The sequence below is a fragment of the Vipera ursinii genome, assembly GCF_947247035.1.
Source record: "Vipera ursinii genome assembly, chromosome: 1".
NCBI classification, from domain to species: Eukaryota; Metazoa; Chordata; class Lepidosauria; order Squamata; family Viperidae; genus Vipera; species Vipera ursinii.
Genome location: NC_139512.1, coordinates 97,287,269 through 97,306,252, shown reverse-complemented (window position 1 = coordinate 97,306,252; position 18,984 = coordinate 97,287,269). Strand labels below are relative to the sequence as shown.

Here is an 18,984-nt window from a genome sequence, read left to right as displayed (position 1 = left end):
CCGAGGACCTCTCCGTGGTCATGTGGCCGGCATGACTAGACGCCAAAGGCGCACGGAACGCTGTTACCTTCCCACCGTAGTGGTCCCTATTTTTCTACTTGCTTTTTTACGTGCTTTCGAACTGCTAGGCTGGCAGAAGCTGGGACGAGTAACAGGCGCTCACTCTGCTACGCGGCACTCAGGATTCGACCCACCAAACTGCCGACCTTCTGATCGACAGGCTCAGCATCCTAACCCACTGAGCCACCGTGTCCCTCTCTCTCTCTCTATATATATATGTATGTATGTATGTACGTACGTACGTATGTATGTATGTATGTATGTAAATTTTTTGGCTTGCTAATAAATAAAGGGAGACAGATATGATCATTTCAAACTTATTTGTTCTCATCAGTCAGCCATACCCTTCTGAGATTCGAACCTGGGCTGACTGCATCTTAAGCAGTTGTTTTAACCCCTAGGCCACAGGCTCGTTCTCTCTCTTTGTTAGCTGAGAAGCAAGGGAGATATGTGTTAAATGTTTTTTAAGTATTTAGAATGCGCTTGCTTAGGTCCCAAGCATGGGACAAATCTTATTTTATATATATGTGTTTGTGTGTGTGTGTGTGTGTGTGTGTGTGTGTGTGTGTGTATGGGACATGAGACAAATCTTTATTTCCTGTTTCAGCCTAACCGAAGGCCATCGACAGGCAGTAGTCACAACAGTGACAGCTCATATTTGTGTAAATTTTAGATTGCTAAATACATACCACTACCATCAGTTTTCAGATATGAAGTCTCAGTACTTAATGTGAAAGCAAGCATTGTTGCTGGAGGAAACGATAACATCAATTGAGCACTATTGGGCAATTCAATTCAGTTGTGATATTGCTCACAGAAAACTGGTGGTCTGTGCTGTTCAGCACTGTCTCCATCATGTTGTGCTTCAGATAGATGATTTCCATTTAACATATTTAGACTTCTACAAATGCAAAATAGTGTCAAACCTGTTATCCAAAGGAGATCTTGCAATATCTCCTGCAATATCTTCTACCACATCTTAAATCATAATATGGACTCTGCACAAAGTGGTCTCTGCTCTTTATTTTTTTTTTTAATTTAATTTTAATAACATTTATATACCGCCCTTCTCCCTGAGGACTCAGGGCGGTTCACAGGGCAGAATAAAATAGCAAATACAAACATTAAAAGATGATTAAACAATTGCCCTAATTAAAAACAATAGAAGTACAGTTCTAAAAAACCCCGAGATAAAATTAAAAGACCAAAAATAAAACAACCCCACCGATCCCCATCAGGCTAGGCCAGCTTGTACAAACAAAAATGTCTTGAGATCGCGACGAAAGGAGCGAAGATCGGGCGCCATCCGGAGCTCTACTGGTAGCTGATTCCACAGCTCCGGAGCGCCCACAGAGAAGGATCTCCCCCTGGGGGCCACCAATCGACATTCTCTGATCGGTGGCACCCTGAGGAGGCCCTCTCTGTGGGAACGCACAGGGCGCAGGGAGCTTGATGCCGGCAGCAGATGTTCCCTGAGGTACTCCGGCCCCATGCCATGGAGGGCTTTAAACACCGTTACCAGTACCTTGAATCTCACCCGGAAGACAACTGGCAACCAATGCAGCTCACGGAGCAGAGGTGTAACGTGGGAGTATCGGGAGACTCCCAACACCACTCTCGCGGCTGCATTCTGTACCAGTTGGAGCTTCCGGGTGGTCCTCAAGGGCAGCCCCATGTAGAGAGCGTTGCAGTAGTCCAGACGAGAGGACACGAGCGCATGAGTGACCGTGCACAAATCATCCCGGCTAAGATAGGGCCGCAACTGGCGCACCAGGCGAACCTGGGCGAAGGTGTCTGAACCAGTCAGTAGACTGATATTTGGCTACTAAGCAGAAATTCCTTAAAAAGCTATTGTGAGTCCTTTATGTTCATGAAATCTGTATACGGGTAGTTCTTGACTTACAACCATTTGTTTAGCTACTATTCAGAGTAACAACAGCACTGAAAAAAGTGACTGGAGACGGGTCTAGATTCTTTGTGGCAATTCAGCATTGAACCTGGATCACATGACTCCTGCTATTCCCTTTTCCATTCTTGTATATATCCATTACGCCAATCTTTACTAATTGTCCATTGTTTCTTGTCCAGCTCAAGAATGTACCAGAGAACATTTTGAAATGTATACATTTGAGTAAAATATATTTGCATGTGCATTTCAATTAAAAGTACACTAAAATCATTTTATATATGAATATGAACTGTAAAGGACTTAAAATATGAACATCATATGTATTTATGAATATATATGAAATTGATATGGGCTTTCAGGGGAATTACGGTAGGTATTTATTTTTAATTGGAATGGAAATCAGCATAATTCTCATTAAATATGATTAAGACAAATTGGATAAATAAATATCTGCCATGAAATTTTTGTTCAATTCTATTTTCACTTTAAAAAGTAACTGAAAATAGGCTGATAAAATGAATAGCAGAGCTTTTCATCTCCACCCCGAACCAACCCAGTGATGCCCTTGATGTGATGTCCCGTTGCCTGGAAGCGGTACAGATTTGGATGGGAAAGAACAGGCTCCGGCTCAACCCGGCCAAGACTGAGTGGCTTTACGTACTGGCATCTCGTTTAGTCCAAGAGGTTCCAGCTTTGATTATAGGAGGAGAGATGTTACCTCCCGTTGATAGAGCACGCAATCTAGGTGTCCTCCTGGATTCACGACTCAGTTTTGAAGATCATATTGGAGTCGTGGCTAGGGGGGCATTTGCCAGATTCGCCTGGTACGCCAGTTGTGCCCCTTTCTGGACCGAGATGCCCTACGTATAGTCACCCACGCACTCTTTACCTCCCGTATAGATTACTGCAATGCTCTCTACATGGGGCTGCCCTTAAAGACCACCCGGAGGCTTCAGCTGGTGCTGAGTGCAGCTGCACGGGTAGTGATGGCAGCACCCCGATACTCCCATATTACACCCCTCCTGTGTGAACTGCATTGGTTACCGGTTGCCCTCCGGGTGAGATTTAAGGTGCTGGTACTTACCTTTAAAGCCCTACATGGCTTAGGCCCGGGATACTTGCAGGACCATCTGCTGCCGGGAACGACTTCCCATCGCCCAGTACGCTCACACAGAGAAGGCCTCCTCAGGGTACCGTCGGCTAGACAATGTCGGCTGGCGACCCCCAGGGGGAGAGCCTTCTCTGTGGGAGCGCCAGCCCTATGGAACCAGCTCCCCCTTGAGCTTCGGATGGCCCCAGATCTCCAGTCCTTTCGCCGCGGCCTCAAAACACTCCTTTTCCACCTGGCTGACCTGGACTGACAGGGATTTTAATTTATGTTTTTAATTTTTAACTCTAATTTTTAATTTATTTTAATTTTAATTTTAATTTATTGTACAGGGGCCTTTAATTTTAATTTTTATTTTAACTTCTGTATTTATTGTATGTTATTGTTAGCCGCCCTGAGTCCTTCGGGAGATAGGGCGGCATATAAGTCCCAAAAATTAATTAATTAATTAATTAATTAATTAATTAATAGCTAGCTGTGAATTTTAAATATATTTTATATATTTTTTATTTGTTTAGTTTAAAGAATGCTATTTATAAGCTTAAGGATGAAAGGCACAATTTAGAATACATATCCTGAACTATTATGAAGTAATTTTTTGCAGTTTAGAATATGTTAGCCAGCTAAAATTAAATTCTTCAGGAAATAATGCTTCATAAAGGTTAACAAATTTGTTTTTGTAATATTTTTTTCCTTAAATGCAGGCTGATCTCATAAATCAGCTCTACCAAGGCAAGCTGAAGGACTATGTAAGATGCTTGGAATGTGGCTATGAGAGCTGGAGAATTGATACTTACCTGGATATTCCATTGGTTATTCGACCTTATGGCGCCAATCAGGCCTTTGCTAGTGTGGTGTGTATGTTAAACTGAATGCTACTGTGTCTTTCTATATAATAATGCCACAGTACTGTGACTTCTTTAAAGGTAAGCATCATCCTGGAAACTCCATCTTGGGTTGTCCGTCTTTGTGCAGTAGACCAGCTAGCAAGCTTTAGAACACCCTTCAATGAGTCCTACTAGTGCATGTTTGGGAAAAGGAAAAGCAGTCAATCGACATGTGAAATCTTAACATTCCAGATGCAATAAAACAACACATGTTCTGCCTTTCTTGTAGAAAAATGTACTTTTTAAACATAATATGGGGTTTATGTGAATTAATTATTGTGAAACTTGGTAAATATTACAGCAGATAGGAAAGGAATTCCTATTTGGAATTCCAGATAGGCTTTTGATTGTATTACGGAAGGATAACTTTAAATTGGCAGTATTTAGATGTCTCTGGAATATTCACTAAAGTCCCAATAAACTATTGCGCACGGAGTTTGAGACCAAATTCTCTCTGACTGGACCCTAGTTCCCTCCAACCTCTCATACTAGCCATCTTGCTTTATTCAGGATGCTTAGATTGCGATAACTAGTGATTATATGTTTATAAGGGCGACTCATACTGACTAATATAAGTGAGATGGGAAGGCTGGCTTTGAATTGAAAATAGACATGCTGATCACTCCAGCTTTCTTAACTACCTTTCCATCATGGCACTATGTAGGCAACAAAGGATGGATTTTTTTTTTTAGGAAAAACTCATGTTTCTTTGAATCAACCCTGATTCCTGTTGAAAATATTGCCAGATCCATGCAGTTTTCTGTCAGCATTTTCAGAATTTTGCCATTCCAGTATTCCTAGAACTGAGAAAGAGTGACTGGCCAAAGTCATTAGATGTCTTTGTCTCCAAGAGAGCTGGTACACTTCCCTATCTGCCTTTCTGAATTGTAAATTTTTAATTATATTCCTAAATTGATGCTTTTTACAGTGTATAACTTAAATTTTATTTTTATAACAATTTGTAAAAATTGTATGGTTAAGGTTAAGGTTTCAAAATAAGGCTTTATAGACAGCTTTAAAAACAAGGGAATTTAATTATTATTTAAATGATTACACTGATTTCAGTGATGTAGTCTGTTGAACAAATAAACCTAGAATTTCTTTGGTTGTCTGATCTTCCAGTTGCATTTAAAAAAAAAGAGTGTATATTTTATAATCTCAGTTAAGATACAAGATAGATATATACAGACATAGATGCTTATTAACATGTTCTAGTAGGTTCATATTACCCAGACTTTTTTTTCCTAAGAATTTCAATTTAAGCAAATGCTAACTTCTTGCCTAATTAGGCTTTTGCTCCTAACCCACTTTTGCTGATCTTGAACAGTTAGAGTTACAGCTGTTTTAAAGTAGAGTTACTATTTTAAAGACAGTGTTAGGCCTAGCCAAAACATGACGTAAAACAGCAGCTCCAAAACTTTTCTACACCCCGCACCCCGAGAATGCTTCTGATATATTCTTGCACCCCTTACAAAAGTTCAAAATAACGGCAACAAATTATGCATACATTATAATTTTGAAAACTCAAGTTTTCACACCCCTGGAATATCATTTTGCACCCCTAGGAGGTATGAGAACCCCCAGTTGGGAACCCCTGACATAAAACAATCCAGCCAAAGTTCAGTTCTTTATTTGCACATACCATATAGACAGAATCTTGCCAGGCTAAACCTAAACTACCCTAATGGATATGCACTGGGAGATTCATTTAGGCAGATTCCATGCCAGACAGCCAAGAGATAGCAAACTTGTAAGCTAGACAGGAAGCTGAAAAATATCCTTGAAGAAGACAAGGGCAATCATTTCTGTACTGCAGCCAAGCAAATGACACTGACTAGTCCATGATAACACCATGATAACACCAGAAGCCAAGGTCACCTTGAAATACTCTTTACTAACTAATCAGTTGTTAGCCAGTGGAGTGTGATAATCGTTCTGATTTTAAATAAACGCTATGTAGAAACCTTTATGCTTTATTAAGTTTTATATGCTATGCAACTTAGCAGATGCTACATTTTTATGTATATAACATCACTATAAAATATTCTTATAAATAGGATATTTAAGGCCTTCATATTCTGATTAGTTTGTTTTTAATGGAAAATTCCCTTGGATAACGGGAGCTAGTTGAATAAAATGTCGGTGTTGTCTTTCTGTTGGTAAAATATTAAGGGCTGGTACCTCGACAAAGAAGCAGTTTTGTTAAATAACACAGGGTTCTTTTTTTTCTACATATATTCTAACTAAGGAAAAAATTGCCTGCTACCTTACGGACAGTCCTCGACTTATGACCATTTGAGGTTTTGGTGGAGCTGAATGAAAGAATTTAAAATAGGTCCCTGAAATTATGGCCATTGTAGCACCTCTGGGCACTTGGCAGCATGCCTACAGTTACAGTTGCAGGAGCCCCCACCCATCTATTTCCCCCCACTTTTTGGTTCCTTATAGTCAGCAGCCCCTGCTGCCTCTGCTGGCCAAGTATGTCTGACTTGGCCCTTTGTAAGCAGCTGCTGGCTGCACAAGGTCACTCATGGCTGTTTCCTCACAAGGGGAAGATATTCTTGTGTGGCCAATAGTTGCCTCACAAAGGGCCAGGCTGGACAAACCTTGTCAGCATCAGGAGCAAGAAGATGGCTAAGATCAGCTGGGCCTGCAAGACGGGAGTAGGGCAGCCAAAGGAACAGAGATGTGTGTGTGGGGGGGGGAGGAGATAGGCAGGTTTGAAGATGGGGCACTTACCAAGGCTCAGGAGTGGGAGAGACCACACCTAGAATAGCTGGGATTGCAGTGGGTACTCACTTAACAACCAACAATTTTCAGTTAACAATGGCAGCCAGGAGTAGTGAGATTTCTGTTACTAAGCAGTGAGGTCACATGACATCACACTTTTTATTACTGCATTGTTAGCGACAGAAGTTCCACTCCCAATTGTGGTTACAAATCAAGGAGCACCTGTATTATTCCTGTTCAGAGAGTATTGCCTATTTTTCTTACGATTATCCAAACAGACTGCCTTACCTACTGTGTTAATAATCGATTCGTCTGAAATATTAGATTTTTCCTACATTATATCGCAAAACTGATCCTCTATTTAGAAAAACTTTAGTTGTAGTTTTCAGTATTTGGGAACTATGGAGGATACTTGCTTTTGGAGAAAGGAAAAGTCACCTGCTTCTAAATGGATTTGTCTGAAGGTAATATCCTCCATTGATCCTCCGTTAAAAAGGGTAAATAAGAATTTGACTCAACAAAATAATCATAAGGAGATTGACACATGCGCTAATAGGTCTTGTGGAAGGGAATGTAAAGCTCTTTTGAACTTGCTAGTGTGTTTCTGAGGGGACTTGCCACAGACGTCACTATCCAAAATAGAGGGTCTATGGAGGATACTACCTTGAAAGAACTCTAGTTAGAGGTAAGTGATTTTCTGTTTTTTTAAAATATAATGAATGTTATTCTGTGTTGCCCTTTCCCAAAAGCCAATCTGTTCATTGTTTCTAATTGTTATAAATATTTACAATTTGTAGTAGTATTTTAAAGGATTTTTTAATAATTAATTTTATTTATTTAGTCAGTTTCCTGCTGACTCTTCAAAATATATCTTGGGTTTTTTTTTTAAGTATGATCCCCAAGGACCCATGTACTCATAAAATGGAATATTTTGATACCTGTTTTTAAGACTGCTGACAAGATGATGAAAAGAACCAGACTCAAGGCTCTTTGTAGACTGCATTGCTGCTTTGTAGCTTAAAACAACAACAACAACAATGACATAAACCACAAAACTCATCCTTGGTCCCGCTGAGATTTTTAGAAACCACATTTGAACCATTTTGAAGTTTTACACAAAATTCCAAATGTGATGTCTGAAATTGCATTCTGCTATATGAAATGCCAATGAAAACTGCTCAAGGAAGAACCTATGTTACCGTATATTTTTCTTTTAGTTCTAGGTTGTTTGAAAATGGTCCAAAAAAGTTGAATGTGGGGGAAAAATTAAATCCCACACAAATGCAAGCTCAAGCATCAGTTTTCCCATCACAGACTGCAAATTGTATTAAACACGAGGAATTTCAAATAATATTCTAAAAATGTAGCCTAAGCCATCTTTAATGAGCCAGAACCCTTGTAAAATATATCTGGCAGTCATTCAGCAACTGATCATTATTTTTGCCTCGAATACCTTAGCTGCAAAAGAAATACATCAAACTTTTTCTGTTTTAAAATAGTAGCTCTGCTGCATTAAATATTCTTACCTACATATTTAATTTGAATATTTTATCCTTGAACTTGAAGAATAACCTTCCAGATGTTTAAGTTAACTTGCTCTAGCTTTCTTTAATCTTAAATGTACATTTAATCCTCAATGTAGCATTGAAATACATCTATTTGTCATTTGTATTTAAATGTCATTTTTGAAAAGACCTTGTTTTTTGCTAATTAATATTTAATAATTATTCTGATCAATAGGAGTTTACAATGCCCTTTTTAGACCAGTAGAAGCCATAAAAAACTCAGCTTCATAGAAAAGAATAATCTAGGAGGGTGTAAAGGTCCACATTAAAAGTCTTTTAATCATGTTGATAATATTCAGGTTAAACCAAAGTACAACCAAGGTCATTTTACTACATCTTGTTTTTGTGTTACATAAAATAATAGCCTAAATGGTTACATTTCACACACAAATAAGAATTAATCGGCTACAGAATAGGCAACAAGAGTTGTTGATCTATGACTAAGGTTAGCCACGTATAAGCATTGAATCAGACAGGTACTAAACAACAATCTAAATACTTGACTAAAAGTTTACCTAGAACAAAGGTTACAAACAACTTTCCAGTTTTGGAAATATATTTTTGTAAATATTTTAAAATATTATAGTCCTTGACCTATGACCACAATTGGCATCGGAACCTCTTTCACTAAGCAATGCAATCATTAAAACAATCGTGCTCAATTTTACAATCTTTTTTGCCATGGTTTTTAAGAGAATTACATGATTGTTAAGTAAATCTGGCTTCCCCCATTTGTTGGAAGCCCCCTGTGACAATCAAAAACAGTGATCATGTGACTTTGGGAAACTGCAATTGTCATAAATGCCAGTTGCCAAGCACCTGAATTTTGATCACACAATTGCAGAGATGCTGTGGTGGTTGTAAGTGGAAGAATTAGTCGTAACTCACTTTTTCCAGCACTGTCATAACTTTGAAAAGTCTTTAAACAATGGTCCTAAGTCAAGAACTATTTGTAATTGCTCTAAGTACACATTGTTAAGCATATTTAGATCTAATCTAAAAGGAGAGTGACTAGACTTTTGAAGTGGCACTTTGAATATCATATAAAAATGGTAGAACTAAGATGAAATTGCAGTGGTAAATCTTATATAACAAGATAAGATTTATAACAATGTTAAGCCAAAATATGTAAATTTTAGTTTGTTGAACACATGATGATTACTTTCTACATAATGCTTGCTTTATACTTTAACAGTATGGTTGTTTAAAGCATTTCAAAGAGATGTTTCAGAAAAGATCTGTCCTGAAAGTTTTAAAGTCCTCCAAAGCCAGCTTACTTTTCTCTCATCCCAGTTATGTTACATACATGGATGAGGGAGTGGAGGGGGGGGGAGGAAGGAAGAGAGAAAGAAAGTTTTTGAAGCAGCAACAGTTGTACTGAGTATAAAAGAGGGCAGAGGAAAGATCTGCCACCGAGACATTGATCAGATAAATAAGGCATAAGTCCAGGCAAAGACTGTTAAGATAAAAGGAGGAAGAGAAGCACATTTAAACTTATAAGATTCTCCAAATACAGTATAGCTATCCTAAGAGCAATAGGTTTTAGGTCTACATGGTATCTGTTTCTTAGTCTGGTCTAGGGTTGGCACACACTGACTTTGGAGAATATAGATGCTGTAATACTTTTTTTAAAAAAAGTCCAACTATCACAACACTTTTGCATTGACCTATTTATTACATTACAGAGTTTGTGTAATTCTATTATAAGACAATAAAGACTGTTAAAGATGCTCTTTTAACTAAATCATCATCGGTGTTATTTGAATATTGTTTCCCATTAAATTTGAGTGGTATTACGTCTGCCACTAATTCTGCTGGTTTTCAAATTTCAACTAATACGATCTGGAGGTGAGAGCAGTATAGCAAGGTGGATCTGACTGATTGCACTTGATTTTAAGGAAGTAAATACTGGTCCTGACTGTATATTTATAGAGATGGTTTCATGCACAATTAAGAATATAAAACTAAAAGAATTTTAAAAAAAACTACACTATTATAAAATTACAAAGCTTCAAGAAATAAAAAATACCAGAATGAAATATAAGATTATTAAGAACTATGTAAATATACAGGTGATCTGTAAAAGATTAAAGTACTTGGTTTAAGCATAATTTTCTCCTTGGTAAGCAATAAAGCCATTAAATAATGCATTACCTTTCATGAATTTTTATCTAGTTTTAGAAGTTCTTTAGGAACATCACTTCTTTTTTTGTCTGTATATAAATATAGCCCAGTATGGTTCCTTGTTGACTTGCACATCACACAGAGCTTACATAAATTTCACATGCCTATTTTTTCAGCCATTCATGTGTCATTTACTTCTTAAAGAGATATAGCTTTTGTTTATCTATCTCAATATTTCTAGGAAATGTTATTGTATGCACAACTTCAGAATTGTAGTTAGCAAATTTTCTCTAAAAATATTTAAGCCACAGTTACTATCAAAATTTCTACAGTACGTATAAGAAATGTGCATGTTGGCTTTAGATTATTAATGTGTATCATGTAGGTCAAACTTCAAATTGACATGCCTTTTAGAATTTTCAGTAGCAACCCATTCTGATAAAAATTTTGTTTTGCAAAGTGTTTTTTTATTCCATGGTTTTTAAATAAAGCATGCATTTTCTAGATTTTTTGTTTGGTTTTGAAGAGCAATCTTAGAAAATCATAGCAGCATGTTGCTTTTTTCTTCAGCCTCATGACCGCCATCCCACCTCTGCTCCACCATTGGAGTTAGGAGCTTTTTTAAAAAGTGTCTTGTGTTTCAGCAGTGACAGAATTCTTATCCATGTGAAAAAGTGAGGGCTGTAAATCTTTTGTTTTGTTTGTTCTTAGTGCTTCTCTGAGCTCTCAGAAATGGAGGGAGAAGGGGTGAATTGGAGGCTTTTTGAAGACCTTCCCCTATCCTTGATCTCCTCCCAAAGTGGGATCCATCAAACAACATGCTTTAGATAGTAATCTTATAAGCTGTGCACCAGTCATTTTGCAATTGGTGAGTCCTCTGACCATCTAAGCCCCCTTTTATTTATTTAGACACCAGAGAACAACTGGTAATGAGAATGAATCACAGGATTTTATTTTTTTTTAAAAAAAACCATTTGCCTTGAAATTACACAGTGATAGCAGGCTAATGTGTCTGTTTTCACTTTAAGTAGGTTGTGAATCTGGTTTCCTCTTTCACAGTAATCTGGTTCAGTCTCTTTCTCTCTCTGTCTCTCTCCCTCTCCCTGTCTCCCTCTGTCTCTCGCAGCAGTGCTAGAAGGGAATGGGGTTTGCTGCCTATTTATATACCCTTGACTTCTCAGTGTTGTTGGGGATGTTATTTTCTCCTTAGACTGTTGTTTACTGCTTATTGGTCTGGCATTAATCCTGATATTAATCCTGGGGTTAATCCCTGTTTATCTAGGGTTTGATTGCTGGCAAGGAGGTGTTCTGATTTTTTCCCCTTTTTTAGCATTTCTCTTCCTTGAACCGTATGCAGAACTTGCTTAACTTGTTTATGTGCTTATTGATGGCTGATTTGTCTGAATGCCAGGCTTCTCAGAATTCCCCTAGTGTGTTTGGATTTAGCTTTGTCTAAGAAACTGTGGATAAATTGGCCATGTGTTGTGAAATTAAGGAGATTTCATCATGATGTCTGATTGCTAGTTGGTGTTCATGTATACTCTGCTAGTCTTCTACCTGCTTGTCCAACATAGTGTGTCTTTTGATATACTTAAGATATTTTGCAGGGCTTTAGTTGGCTTGTGTGTTATGATGCCATGTGGTTGTAAATAGTCTGTTGGTTGTTTCTGAGATGTTTTTGATGTATGCAGTATTACCCTTTTTATAGCTTGTATTGGCTGTGTTGTAATGGATTGAAGGGTCAGACTGATAAGGTTTCATGGGTATCCATTTTCTTGGAAGATGTTGTGTAGGCACTCTTTTTCCTTTTCTAGAATTCTAGGTTGTTGCAGTGCATTTGTGCTTGTCCCACAGCTCCTCTTATGGAAGGTTGGGGTTGTTACTTTGATATTTGAGCACTTGGTTAGTGTGGATGGTTTTTTTTGTTAGACTTCTGCTTCTAATTTGCCATTATTTCCTCTGCTGATAAGGATATCTAAGAAAGGTAGTGTATTGTTTTCTTCTTCCTTTGTGAGTTTTATTTCTTGGAAGATGCTGTTGATTGTTTCATGTGTCCCTTTGTCCTTTTTTATTATGAAAAGATGCCGTCTACATAGTGGATTCATATTTTTGTTGGAAATGGTGTAATTTCTAGATGCTGCAGTTTCTATTATGAGTCCTGTAAGTGGTGATTCCATTGGTGTGCCTCTGATTTGTTGGCTATATTTGTCCATCAGATTGAAAATAGGAAATGAGGCAGAGGTTGACAAAGTCCATGATCCTGGCTATTTCAATCTTAATATATTTGATTAGGTTGGCTGTGTTGTGTGGTACTGCTGCCATGGATTGTTTTCACTAGTTCTGTGTCTATAAAATGTTCTGTGACATCAACTGAAACCATAATCTTGTCTTGTTCTATTATTAACTCTTTGGGTTTCTGAAGATATAGTTGAGTTGATAGAATTTTTTTTTCTTCCCTTGCCTCATCACTTATGTCTTGTTAGATAGCATGGATGTTCTAAAGGGGACATCAGGATAATTGACATGCTAAATAGACCTCTGCATGTAGCTGGGTCTCAAGTTGGGTAGGATTTTATAGAAAAGTACTAAGACCTTGAATAAGAAATGAATCAAATTATTTTGGTAAGAGCAAGAGATATTCTCAAGTCATATTTTATGGGAAACCAGTTGTGTTTAAAGAAACTTGTAAAGAGAGATACATTTAAGCACTTAAATGCTAAGTTTTCAGATTAATGTGGAAATATTCCCTAGTGTAGATAGAATTTTAGTAATTAAAATATACTGTAAATAAAGCCAGCTTTAAATCAAGTGGCTGAGATATGGAACTGATGGATGGATGATTTTGCCTGTGCCACTGTGATTTAATGTGATGTGCAAGGTAACAGATTTTGCTTTGGATTATTTACAATATCTAAACATTGGAACCATCAGTTATTTAATAAATAATGTTTTACGGATCATGATTTGGCTGCTTACTGAAGGGAAAATATAAAAAAGTTGAAACTTGTTATGTGCTTTTCTTCACGGACTTGTGTTATAAACTTCAAGAATCTTTTATGTTAAGTTATTCCATAGTGTGTAAAGCTGGTCTTTTAAAAATTTCTGATTAGGAGGAAGCCCTACATGCTTTCATTCAGCCTGAGATTCTTGATGGTGCCAATCAGTATTTCTGTGAACGATGCAAGAAGAAATGTGATGCAAGAAAGGTAAACACATTTTAACCTAAATAATGAGGTGGGTGTATTAACATATATGAAATGCAGTTCATCATTGACAATTGGTTTCCCTTTGTGTCTTGCAGGGATTGCGATTCTTGCATTTTCCTTATTTGCTGACCTTGCAGTTAAAAAGATTTGATTTTGATTATACCACTATGCATAGGATAAAACTTAACGACCGTATGACATTTCCGGAACAGCTAGATATGGGCTCATTCATTGATATTGAAGATGAGGTAATAATCAGTATGTACCTGGATTATGTTTTAAAAAATACCTTAGTTGACTCTAAATTATAAACTTATTTCACATCAGATTAATTTGAAATTTATTCACAGAATCAGGATCAGCTGCTGTGTATTGTCCTTTCTTTCACCTTTCAAACTTTTTAAATATAAAATCTAGATTTTGGTTGTGACTGCTATGCATACATACAGACACACGTGCAGTAGTGCAAGGTAACCAATCAATAGGGTGGAAGATGCAGGCCTTACATTTCCTGAAATGCCTCCTTGCTGTTGTGCATTTATAAAATGTGCTCATCTCTAGGTATTAGTGTGTAATAAGAGAGAACATGTGAATCCATCAATAGCTGAACTAAAAAAGAGGCTGTATAATATTTTTAGAAAGGAATTTAATTCTCATGTCGTACACAGGTATGCACTGTTGACTCCGCTTTACAATTTCAATGATTTTGTAAGATGGACAAATCTTTATTGTTTATAAACTAATCCTTATGACTTGTTTTAAGAAGTCTCCTCAAACAGAGAGCTGCACTGATAGTGGAGCAGAGAATGAAGGCAGTTGTCACAGTGATCAGATGAGTAATGACTTTTCTAATGACGATGGCATTGATGAAGGAATATGTCTTGAAAACAATAGTGCTGCTGAAAGAATTTCAAAAGTTGTTAGTGAAAAGGTACCTTATATAATATGCGTATTGAAATTATTGCATATTTACATTATTAGGATTATTATTATGTATTGTACAAAGTAAAACAAAATATTGTTTGCCTTACCAAAATTTGTCAGTAAATTGATAGCGCACTGTTAGCTGGTTTTCCAGTTAATTGCAAAACAACCTGAGGGGAGGCCACTAAAGTTCAGAACAACCCCATGGCCATATACAGGTAGTCCTCAACAGACAAATATGTTTTAGTATATCAATTTTGGTAAATTTTATATGTCTTTAGCCTTTTATACTCCCATATACAGGTAGTCCTCAACTTATAAACAGTTCATTTAGTGACTGTTCAAAATTACAACGGCACCGAAAAAAGTGAATTATGACTATATTTCACACTTACGACCATTGCAGCATGGTCACATGATCAAAATTCAAGTGCTTGGCAACTGGTTCATATTTATGATGGTTGCAGTGTCCCAGGGTCATGTGATCAGCTTTTGTGACCTTCTCACAAGCAGAGTCAATGGGGAAGACAGATTCAATTAATAACTGCATTACTAACTTAATAAATGCAATGATTCACTTAACAACTGTGGCAAGAAAAGCCATAAAACAGGACAAACTCACTTATAACAAATGTTTCAATTAGCAACATAAATTTTGGGCTCAATTGTGGTCGTAACTCAAGGACTACCTGTAGTAGAAATAGCCTTATGTCAATTGTCTGTCTATCTATCTATCTGTCTATCTATCATACAAGAGACATTTTACCAATACCATAATGAGAACATGAATTACATGATTTTATAATAATGAATGTCAATAGCTGATCTCATCGGTAGGAAAACTTTCTAAAATAGTAGCAGTTATTTTGCCTATTGCAGAAAAAGGAAAATAGTATTAGCCAACAATTCCCAGCAAGGGAAGAAAGAAAAGGATAATATGGAATGTTGACTTTTATGGCCATACCAACTTGCTGAAATGCATTCTATTGCCAGAATATTATTGGTGAGGGTACCATAGCAAGATGCTGCTTAAAATACAAATAAGATGTCAAGAAATAAAAATGAACAGATATTATTAGAAGTAATAATATAAGTAATAAAATGAGCAGGAAATATTAGAGTAATTTGGGGGGATAATTTAATATTTAATTTTTATAAAATTTGTTATGCAATATTCTTATAAATGTTCAGATTTGTTTTGTTTCTTGTCAGATGAGCTAGATATCTCACAAAATGTGACTGCATTGAATATACTCTCATATTAATGGGACGAGGAACATGAGTGTCCTTTTAATTGTTAGTATTAACATTTGAGGTTTTAAGTACAAAACAAAGGAAATGAGATGTGAATAGCATGAAAAATAAAATACTTTTTAAGAATTTTTAGAAAATTAAGTAACTCAAACGATACAAATATTTTCTGACCAATCTGTGTTTGCTATTTTCTCTATCATACAGAATTCATTACTATATGAATTATTTTCTGTTATGGTTCATTCGGGAAGTGCAGCTGGCGGTCACTATTATGCATGCATAAAATCCTTTAATGATGATCAGTGGTATAGTTTCAATGATCAACATGTTAGCAAGGTAAGTTATTATAGTGATCTCAACAAAGATCCTGAATGCCTATAATGAAACAAAACAGCATATAGATTTAGATTTAAATTTAAATTGCATGCAGATTTAAAAAGTGGCATCGGCATCTCAGCTCTTCAAAGTAGGCCAGGTCAGGAAACAGTTCCCTTGACAATGGCAGAAACTTGGCTTTTATTGAGATAGGCTGTAATAACAGAATCTTGAAGCCCTGACTACATGTTCCTTTTCCTCCTTCTTATACTCCAGGGAGTTTAGAGCCAGTTTGTATTTCTTCTTAATGTTTTCTTTATTTTCTGGGGATAAAGACATATATTTGTAACAGTCACTGCATAGTTTCACCAGACTCATCTTTGTGGCTTTAGCATGGCTAAAGAAAACTCAAGATTTACACAAGCTAAGAACATCATTAGGAAGAGAGAAAAAAATAAGCAGGCAGATTGAGAACAAAACATGTTAATTATCTGCTGAAGGAAAGGATGGGGAAAAGGGAATATGATTCTCAAGTTATTACCATGTTTCCCCAAAAGTAAGACCCTTTCTTATATTATTTATGTGTCCAAAACAGGCATCAGGTCTTAAATTTGGGGGTGTCTTATATTTTTTGTGATATTTGCCTCGCCTTGCAGTGGCGGCACCAACAACCCCGCCGAGCAGCCCGCATGGCCACTTCTGCGGCCACTCGCAGCAGGAGGCCATGTGGCACATTGCACCGCTGACGCCACAACAAGGCGAGGCAGGTGGGGGACGGTCTGGAGCTGCCCCACGCACCTTGCAGCCGCTTACCAGTATTTCAAACCTCCCCCCCTGGGCAGGGGGGACCTGAAGTACAGATGAGTGGGTGTGGGGTGCATGGGGCAGTTCCACCCCTCCCCCACCTGCCTCACCTTGTTGTGGCGGCAGCAGTGCTATGTGTCACGCGGCCTCCTGCCCCATTGCGGCAGCGAAGTGAGACGGAGTGGGTGAGGTCCTAACTAGGGCTTATTTTTGTGGTAGGGCTTATATTAGCCCCCCCCCAAAAAAAATCAGGGTAGGTCTTAGTTTAGGGGAGGGGCTTATTTTGGGGGGAACACGGTGGTTCACAGAGAGATATGACTTCCATGAAGGACTTGGTTATGTTTCCTGGAATATTATATATTTAATATGCAATGCATTTAATTACATTAAATGTGTATCACCTTAATTTTCCAATTAGATAACTCATGAAGACATTAAGAAAACGTATGGTGGAACATCTGGAAGCCGTGGCTACTACTCCAGTGCTTTTGCAAGGTAGCAGTTTGTACTTTTGTAGCTGATTAACTTTACCCTTTTAATGGATTAATACAGTTATTTGTTTTAGTAAATAATTAGTTGGCTTATATGTTGCACATTCACAAATGATTCTGGTTGGTTTACAGTGCAAATATATAAATCTTTAAAACCATACTTATAGCCATTTAAAGACTAGCAACATAAAATCCATAAATACCTTGACTTTTGTTCAAAATGAGGAATAGAAAGTATCTCAGCAAGTTGAAAGCAACGTTCAGTCCATAGCACAAGGTTGGGGAGCTTCCATTCTGAAGTCCTACAGCAGATTGACAGGCTTTGAGAAAAGCAGGTTTCGTCCTGGCAGCTGTGACCAGAATGGCAATTGTAGAGCTCCAGCTATACCAACCCATGGGCGATGGAAGTCAGGAAGTCAGCCTTAAGAAGCATGTATATATTGTGGCCAAGACTAGCCCAGCTGCATTTATAAGCTATCTGGTGTAGCACTTATAAGTGCACTTCTGTTTTCATTTCCAGCATTATCCTTGATTATTTGGCACTTCTGAAATAGCAGCTGCATTTTTATCATTCTGTGAAAAGTGAGGCTCCAGATCTTTTGCCTTGACAAATGGGATGTAGTTCATTTGAAGCAGAGGAATCTTGTACCTTTAAGACTTACTCTTTGAGGGCTATAGAAATGCTTCTGGATTTGAATAGGGTACTGTTTGATCCTTTGATTATAATGGTTGAATGCATATAATTACTTTTACTAAGATGTAATTATGCATTTTAGTTTGTGCTATTAAACTCACATGTATTTTAACATGCAAGATATAATTTTTTTTATATCACTCCAATAGCTCGACAAATGCGTATATGCTTATATATAGATTAAAGGATACAACTAGAAATGCAAGTAAGTACACATTCCATTATTCGTAGGGTGATTATGGTTTTAATGATATTTCTGTTGTGATTGAATCTCCCCGCTTCTATAAAATCTAGCTAGATTGCTTTTCTTTTCTCCAATTCATGAGAGGAGAAATATTAATCCAAATTAATGAGAAGACATGTATAGATTTTTTTCCTGTCTGTGAATTTGATAGCATGCTGCAGGAAATAGTTTTTATGAACATGGATTTGGAATGCTGGTAAAATAACTGTTGGAAGTATATTTTAGTTCAGATTAGCTGCTTCTGAAGAAAGAGTAAAGCAGTGTTTTATTTACTAAATCTCTTGCACTAAGCTAAAGATGTTATTGTTTGATATGTGCAGTGCATATTTATACAATAAGTAGTTTAATATGCATGAAAATGCATATTACATAGACTATGCATAAAGTTTCAGTGTGTGTGTGTGTGTGTGTGTGTGTGTGTGTGTGTGTGTGTAAAACTGAATAAGTGGGTCCATTTTAGCAGTGGGTCCATTTCACAAATATTCCTAGACAGTATTCCTTAAGGCAGGGGGTCCCCAAATGTTTTGGTTCCACAGACTAGTGGTGGTGGGCAGCAGAGGGGGAATGGTTTCACTCCTGCAACTTAAATACTGCACATTTACAAATGAAGCTTTGCATGCTCACCCGCTGCTTCAGCAGCCCATTTCTCAATAGGCCGTGGCCCAGAAG

General features: G+C 37.3%; 1 protein-coding gene across 5 annotated transcripts in view; it reads left to right on the top strand.

Annotated features, from left to right (window-relative positions):
• USP47 (ubiquitin specific peptidase 47) overlaps positions 1–18,984 on the top strand; it is a 65,912-nt gene that overhangs the window by 29,577 nt on the left and 17,351 nt on the right. For 4 of the 5 annotated variants that reach the window (XM_083355783.1, XM_083355782.1, XM_083355785.1 and 1 more), the window contains 7 exons: positions 3,782–3,931; positions 13,494–13,589; positions 13,685–13,837; positions 14,353–14,520; positions 15,972–16,103; positions 17,305–17,381; positions 18,221–18,276. In XM_083355783.1, the coding sequence (XP_083211909.1) occupies positions 3,782–3,931; positions 13,494–13,589; positions 13,685–13,837; positions 14,353–14,520; positions 15,972–16,103; positions 17,305–17,381; positions 18,221–18,276 (832 nt within the window). The remainder of the gene's footprint in view (positions 1–3,781; positions 3,932–13,493; positions 13,590–13,684; positions 13,838–14,352; positions 14,521–15,971; positions 16,104–17,304; positions 17,382–18,220; positions 18,277–18,984) is intronic. The other variant, XM_083355781.1, reaches the window with a different exon arrangement.